The following is a 7620-nucleotide window of genomic DNA, read 5'->3' on the forward strand; positions in this document are numbered from 1 at the left end:
GAGGAATAGGGACCGACACTGGTGGACAACCCGGTGACAGGATTAACGATGGAGCAAGTCCAACAAATGATAAACAACGACCGGGAGGCGAATCTTCTGCAAACGAAAGTTCAAACGGGCGCGCCGATCGGTGGTGGCGGGATCGAGCCGCGAACCTACCGGCAGATCACGATATGGACTTCGAGGTGCCAAAACGCCTAATCGGCAAAAAGATTCGAGATACGACGGAACGGGAGACCCGACAAATCACATCCATCACTTTCGGCAACAGATGCCTCTCTGGCAAGAGGCGAGGTACGATGGTCTGCGGTGTATGATGTTCCCGGCCAGTCTTAAAGGGGGGGCTTCCGACTGGTACTATCGGTTACCGTCAAGGAGCATAACCAATTTCCAAGAGTTGGAGCAAGCATTTGTTGATCACTTTATACATCAGAAGAGGAGGGTGGTGGACATCGCGGCCTTATTTAATGTCAGACAAAGGTCCGCCGAATCTGTCAGGGAGTATCTATGTCGCTTCAAGGCGGAAACACTTAAAGTGGAAAATTTGGATGAAAGGACGGCGGTAATAGCGTTCGAGAGGGGGCTGGGACCAGGGACGGCAGTACATCAGTTTGTGGCGAAGAATGAGATTGCAACATTGCACGAGCTATATCCGCGGGTAGAGAAGTATATCAGATACGAGGACACTATGCAGAAGGACTCAAAGAGGGGAGCCAAGGCAGTTACAGTGGTAGAAAAAGGAAGGGTGCGCAGAAAGACAGAGGTGGGGAGAGGTACCGCGGTCAGTCATCACAGCCGGGGAGGGGAAGAGAAATGACGTGTAGAGAGCAGAGGGAGAAAAGGCCATACCGCGAGGTGGAACAAGTGCCCTTGGCGAAACCGTTGAGCAAGATACTGTCGTTGATAAAAAAACGTGTCGGGATATGAAGGGCCGCGAACATTTCCTACTGAAATGCCTGACAATCCATACTGCGAATATCACCAGGTGCACAATCATGGAACAAACAACTGCTATGCCTTAAAGTGGTTGGTTCAGAGGTTAGTTGAGAAGGGAGTGATGAGGGAGTTCGTAGCGGAACCACAAAATAGGGAGCCGGTGCCCAACGCAGGAAGAATATTGGGGACCATAAATGTTATCTTTAGTGGGGAAGCACTGAGTCACAATGCCCACCGGGATAAGGTCAGGAGGACAGCGAGCATTCAACAAGTCAATGAGTCCCACCGAGGCGAGAGATCTGACGCGGAATTTGTGGCGAGGAAGAGGAAGAGAGGATTGCATTCTCCAGTGTAGACCTCCGAACCGTGGATACTCCACATGAAGATGCGCTAGTCATCACGATAGCAATGGGTAATTATGTGGTCAAAAGGGTCCTGATTGACTGTGGCAGCGCCGTGGATTTGCTGTTCAAGGGAGCTCTTGAGGAGATGGGGATAGACTCGGGGCAACTACGGCCCCCGCGAACCAATTTGTATGGGTTCAATGGTAGCGTCACGGAGCCTATGGGTGAACTTTTGCTGCCGGTAACGACGGGTCCGGTGACGGTGTTATCGAGATTTATGGTGGTCGACTCCCATTCCCAATACAACGCGATCCTGGGGAGGAGATGGATACATGAGATGAGAGCGGTACCCTCGACCTATTATCAAGTCATACGCTTCCCGAACCCTACAGGAATATACGAGGTCCGCGGAGATCAGGTGGCCTCCAAGAATAGTCACCAGAACACGATTAAGAGAATGTCCGCGAACCGGTATGTGGACCGGTGAACCCTAGGAAGAGGTCAGCATAGCAATTACAGTGCGGGGCCGTGGAAGGGGCGGAGGAGGCCGCGATGGTTCCAAAGACTTTAGATGAAACGGAAATAGTGAACCTGGGAGAGAACGGAGAGGAGAAGTTGACGTCGATTGGATCAAGACTGACGAACGAATGGAAGGATAAGTTGGTGCAATGTTTGGTGGATAACAGGGACGTATTCGCCTGGGGGATAGAGGATGTTACAGGCTTAGATCCTAGATTCGCATGTCATCGCTTACATATGAGGGAGGACGCGAAGCCAGTGAGACAGAAGATGAGGGGAATGAGAACTAAATACGCGGAAGGGATCTGGAAAGAGGTTGCCAGACTAAAGAGTGCAGGGATCATAAGAGAGGTGGAGTTCACGGAATGGCTGTCCAATATAGTCGCGGTTCCGAAGAAAAATGGGAAGGTGTGAATGTGTGTGGACTTCACGGATGTAAACCTGGAGCGTCCGAAGGACAGTTATCCTATGCCGCGAGTGGACGAATTGGTAGACAGGATGGCGGGATTCAGCATATTCTCATTTATGGATGCGTCCATGGGGTACAACCAGGGTTCACGATGTATGGACTGATCGAGGAAAGACCTCATTAAGTGGTGGAAGGAAGCACATCTTGCTATCTGAGGATGCCATTTGGGTTGAAGAATCACGGGGGGCTACGTTCCAGCGGTTGGGAGAAAAAATATTTGAGGCAAGATTCGAAGGGGGCATCGAGATATACATCGATGATATGGTGGAGAAAAACACGTCGAGCTAGACCACCTTATAGGGGTTGAAGGAGACGTTCCAGAGATCTTACAATTTGAAACTCAACCCGAGAAATGCACATTTAGAGTCACCAAAGGGAAATTTCTTTGGGGTACATTAGTGACAAAAAATAATTCTTATATTTTTAGGGGGAATAGAGGCAAACCCCATTTTTGGGCGGATAAGATCGGCCGGGTGGAGATGCCGTTAAATCACCATATATTATATTATGAAAATTTATTATTAAAAGGAGGTACATAAATATGGTTGGCGGGGTAGAGTTCATGGCTCTCAAGCGATTCATCTCAAAGTCATCCGGCAAATGTAGGCAGCCAGATTTGAAACATTATTTGTTGAGGAACACCACGCAAAAAAATATTTCAAATGGACAACGGAGTCGCGAAGAGGCATTCTAGGGGCTTAAAAGGTATCTAGAGGAAACACCATTGTTGTCATTCTAGGCCGAAAAGGGGAGAAAAGTTATTTTGTACACAGGTGTCACGGATGCACAATCGGCTTCGGTCCTCGTCCGAGTAGTGGATAAAGTAGAGACGGTGTACTTCCGCAAGACCTTATTAGACGCGAGACTAGGTACGGTCGAGTAGAAATGCATACTAGCCTTGGTGTTCTCACGCCTGAAGGCTGAAACCTATTTGAAGCCCGCGATGATTGTGGTAACCAACTTGCCTCTCGCGGACTCGAGGCAGAAAAATCAGGGAGAATGCTGAAATGGGCCGTGATGCTTAGTTCATATAAGATTCAGTATCAAGTTAGGATGGCAGAGAAGGCTCAGGCAGTGGCGGAATTCTTGGCGGAGTTCCCTGCAGAGGATCCTAACTGGGGGGAGGAGATGGTTTTGGAGCCCGAGAGAGAAGAGGAACTGAATTGTCTGAACCCATGGGATGTACGGAACGGTTGGAGAGTGTTTGCCGATGGATCGGCAACGGATGTAGGCAGCGGAATAGGCGTGGTACTGGTCACTCCGGAGAACAATAGGTTAGAGCAGACGATGAAATTGGGCTTCGCAGCATCAAATAACGAGGCAGAATATGAAGCTGTGATCGCAGGCATGAGAATGGCAGTGGACCTGGGCATGAAGGAACTCACTGTATACTCCGACTCCAATTTGGTGGTATGCCAGGCGAATGGAGGGTTTGCGGCTAGATGTCCTAGAATGGCAAGGTATTTGGGAGCCCTGCGGGCGTGGGCCTCGGTTCGACCGGATCCGATTCATCCATCCGAGCGAGGGGAGAATCGCCACGCCGATCTTGTGGCCTTTACGTGGCGCCGCCATTCCGAGGTCCGAAGAAAGGACAATCGAGATAAGGAAATTGAAGCGGAAAATCGGGAAAAGATTGGAGGTAATGATCACGGCGGAGGGAGACGAGGGATGGATGGGACCTTTCAAGCAGTTCTTGGAAGGGGTGGAGGTGACCGACCCTAGAGAAAGGCAGAGATTGAAACAGGCGTCGCGGAGATACACACTGATTCGAGGAGAATTATATTGAAGGAACTTCAACGGGCCTTTGTTGAAATGTTTGGGGCCGAAGCTGGCACAAGAGGTGCTCAGTGAGATGCACAAAGGAGACTGCAGGAGCCATTCAGCGGGCCGGACAACGGTGTACAGGTTGTTAACACAAGGTTACTTTTGGCCGCACATGAAAAGAGATGTTGTGGAATTCGCCAAAAAGTGTGAGAAATGTCAAAGATTCTCTCAACTAATATGGGCCCCAGCAGAGCCGCTGCACTGTGTATCTAGTCCATGGCCATTTGCAATGTGGGCCCTCGACATAGTGGGACCGCTGCCAACGGCCAGAGGTAAGAGGAGGTTTCTTTTGGTCGCGACGGACTACTTTACAAAGTGGATCGAGGCCGTGCCTCTGCAATTGGTAAAGGAGGTCCAAGTAATCAAGTTCTTGTGGGAGAACATTATTTGCCGTTTCGGGTTGCCTTATGCTATCATTGCAGATAATGGAACGTAGTTCACGGGATCAAGAGTTAAGAGCTTTCTACAGGCCTATCATGTGAAGCAGGGATTCGGCCCGTCTGACCCCGAGGGGCAATGGGCAGGCAGAATCCTCCAACAAGACCATACTAAACAATCTCAAGAGAAAACTGGAGAGCAAGAAGGGGTCCTGGGCCGACGAGCTCAATCATGTACTATGGGCATATCGGACAACTCCGCGGACCACTACCATGGAGACCCCCTTTTCGTTAGCATATGGTGTGGAGGCCGTGATACCAACAGAACTGGTGGCAGCGACTACTAGAACCTTAGCCGTCAAGGATGGCTCAAACTGGGGCATCCTTGCCAGAGATATGAATCTAGCGGAGGAAAGAAGAGACACCGCGCGCATCAGACTAGAAGAGTACCATCGCCGCCTCCAACGGCAGTACACCAAGAAGGTGAAGCTAAGGAGCTTTAAGGTGGGAGACAAGGTACTCCGGCGGGTGACCCCCAACACCAAGAAAGTGAGCGAGGGAAAGCTGGGTCCAACATGGGAGGGGCCTTATGTGGTGGTTGAGGTGGGAGGATCGGGCACCTACAGGTTGCGGACCTTGGAAGGGAAAACGGTTGAAAAACCGTGGAATGTAAAGCTGCTAAAAAAATTTCATGAGTAAATGTAATGGGAGTGGCTGTAAACTGCATGAGCTAGTTGTACATATATAAAACCTTAGCACTTTTGGGATGAGTAATGTCGCATGAATTTTTACTGCCTTCAGAGTAAAGGGAATGGAAGGGAGGAGCCTTCCGAGGACGAGAGGTCTAGAACTCAGTCGGGGCAAAAAGAGTTATCCACGATGGGTGTGAAATCACACACGAGCCGGGGCGAGTGGAGTCGCCCCGGACAAGATGTGAGATGCCGGCAAGAGGAAGCGAAGAGGCTTCCTCTCGCCGCGGACAAGGGGTCCGACATATGGAGAGAGGGAGGGCGGGGGCCCCGACCTTAACATGGGGCAAAGGGAGCGAGTGCTCCCAACCAAACAGGTGAAGACGATGATAGGGGTTCACTACTGCTAAAGCCACGCAGGTATCGGGTACCGACAAGAGCACTTGGAATTCACAAAGACAAAATATAAGATAAATACCAAAATCAGTTATCCTCAACCAGAGGGAGTAAAAATAAAACGAAATGTATCAGAAGTATTACCAATTACAACAAAAGAAGCCGGGCCAGGGCACAAAACAGGCCATTTCAAGCGAAACGCACTTAAACATTTTCATGTATCACTGACTCGACGGCATCCGCAGCAGCGTCTATCACCCCGGCCACTAAGACAGCTGCCTCATCGACCACTGGAGTAGATGCCGGAGTTGGTACAGCAACCTCAGAAGGGGGGGCAACGGCCGGAACTTCAGAAAGAAGCCGCTCTTCTTTGATCAGCCGCTCATGCTCCTCCTTGATCTTCTTGGCCACTCTCTTGTCTGCCTGGGCACGGAAGTGATCCTGGAGCTCGTCCGTGTCGGTGTCGTGCTGCCTATGGAGGGCCGCCATTTCAGCCTAGTGCTTCTCAGAGAAGGAGGCCAGAGCGGCGGTATGCTGCGCTAGGAGGGTTTCCCGCTGATTACTCAGGCGGTCATTAACTTTATCCATGTAAGCAAGGTGGGCGGCCTCCGCAGTCTTCAGCTCGTCCTGTGCCATGAGCGTCTCTAAGTCCGCGGCCGCATTTTTCTGCTCCAGGCGGGCAACGTCACCATCCAGTTGGTCGATCCTTGCCCTTGCACCAAAAAGGCCTCGGATCATATAAGAGATGTCCAAGCTCATCTGAAAAGAAGTAACTGTAGTTAGAATATTCAGTGGGAGGAAGGGAAGACACCCAGTAAGAGGAAGAGAGTACCTTCTCCCAACCAGTGTAAAATGAGGTTCGGTGAGAGTCAAACGTTCCCCCGTCAGCATATGTCATGTCTCTAGGAAGATGAGACCCGTAGAACAGAGAAGAGGCCACGGCGGCGTTGTCCAAGGCCGAATCGCGGATGTTAAGAGTGCGGTTTCAAACCTTGAAGGTGGGGCAAAAAGTAGGAATGGGCTCAGTGCCCCCCCTTTCGGAGCGGGGGGCCACCTCCTTCCCAGGCCGCTGCTCGGCACGAGGGGGAGCAGCAGGGTGGTCGGTGGACTGATGGGCGTGGTCCTCTTCAAATGCAGAAGTCCACAGACGTTTAGAAGTCGGGGGAGGAGAGGATTGAGCCGCAACGGTAAGGACAACAACGGAGACCTCATCATCTGAGTCGCTGTCGAAGAGCTTACGCTTGTGGGCGCCCATGTCGGAATGGGGAGAAGTGGTGGAGAGTGAATGAGGAGAAGAGTATTGGTCTTCCCAAGTGGTCAGGGACCGATAAGGGTGAGGGTCAACGAAATGAGGTGGAGAAGCGGAGGATGAAGGTGGGGGACCGCGAACTGGCCTGTGGCGGGGGGAAGCTTTCTTGGAATGGCGCTTCTTCTTGGGAGGGGGTGTATCCCGAGGCTTTCTCTCTTTGGGCGGTGGGGGGCGATAAAAAGGGAAACAATATTTTCCGATAAGTTTCAGTTGAGGATCGGAAAGGAGGGGAGTGGCAGTGACAGGGTCAATCCCTAGTACCGCGGATTGTTCCGGTCCCAGGTCGCGAATCTTCCGAAGGGTGGTGGAAAAGAAATTATCGTAGGGCTGCGACTTCGAGTCCGGACGCCAACCTGTAAAAGAAACGGTCAAGTCAGAGGGTGGAACAAAAGACCTACACCAAGGGGATTAGTAGAGAGGCAGACTCACCGCTGGGGAGAAAAGCCAGGTGATTAAGGTTCAAGTTGGGAGGAAGATCCGCGGAGAGAAAGTTCCCAGATATGTAAAGAGGGTAATGGTGCCACAACTTGTCCGAGGAGGTGACACGGAGTATGAAGTGCTGCTTTCTAGGTCGAACGTAGAAAGAGTGGTATCCCACGCTGACATCCTTGGTGCTCTTTTTTATGTAAAAATGAGCAGTCATGTCGCGGACTGTTATTTGAGGGACTTCGGACCGGTTGTAGTGGTTCGCAGCATACATAACCCTCCAGAAATTGCCGATGCCTTGGCAAGGAGGGATGTTGAAGTGATTGCACAC

At 51.1% G+C, this 7620-nt stretch overlaps 2 protein-coding genes across 2 annotated transcripts; both read left to right on the forward strand.

The window, feature by feature from the left end:
• Window positions 1-271: 271 nt before the first annotated feature.
• Window positions 272-817, forward strand: LOC147523266 (uncharacterized). Its single transcript, XM_086570209.1, has one exon. It carries the CDS (start codon window positions 272-274, stop codon window positions 815-817), a length of 546 nt encoding a protein of 181 aa, XP_086426335.1.
• A 3925-nt stretch (window positions 818-4742) lies between these two features.
• LOC147523267 (uncharacterized) lies at window positions 4743-5168 on the forward strand. The gene has a single exon (XM_086570221.1). The coding sequence runs from the start codon at window positions 4743-4745 to the stop codon at window positions 5166-5168; it is 426 nt and encodes a 141-aa protein (XP_086426347.1).
• The last annotated feature ends 2452 nt before the right edge of the window (window positions 5169-7620 follow it).

Source organism: Coptis chinensis, chromosome 1 (genome assembly GCF_015680905.1).
Source record: "Coptis chinensis isolate HL-2020 chromosome 1, ASM1568090v1, whole genome shotgun sequence".
In the NCBI taxonomy this organism is placed as follows: Eukaryota; Viridiplantae; Streptophyta; class Magnoliopsida; order Ranunculales; family Ranunculaceae; genus Coptis; species Coptis chinensis.

Bases quoted from the DNA above. Each gene is read 5' to 3' on its own strand.
- LOC147523267 (XM_086570221.1), top strand. From the start codon at position 4,743: ATGGAGACCCCCTTTTCGTTAGCATATGGTGTGGAGGCCGTGATACCA.
- LOC147523266 (XM_086570209.1), top strand. From the start codon at position 272: ATGCCTCTCTGGCAAGAGGCGAGGTACGATGGTCTGCGGTGTATGATG.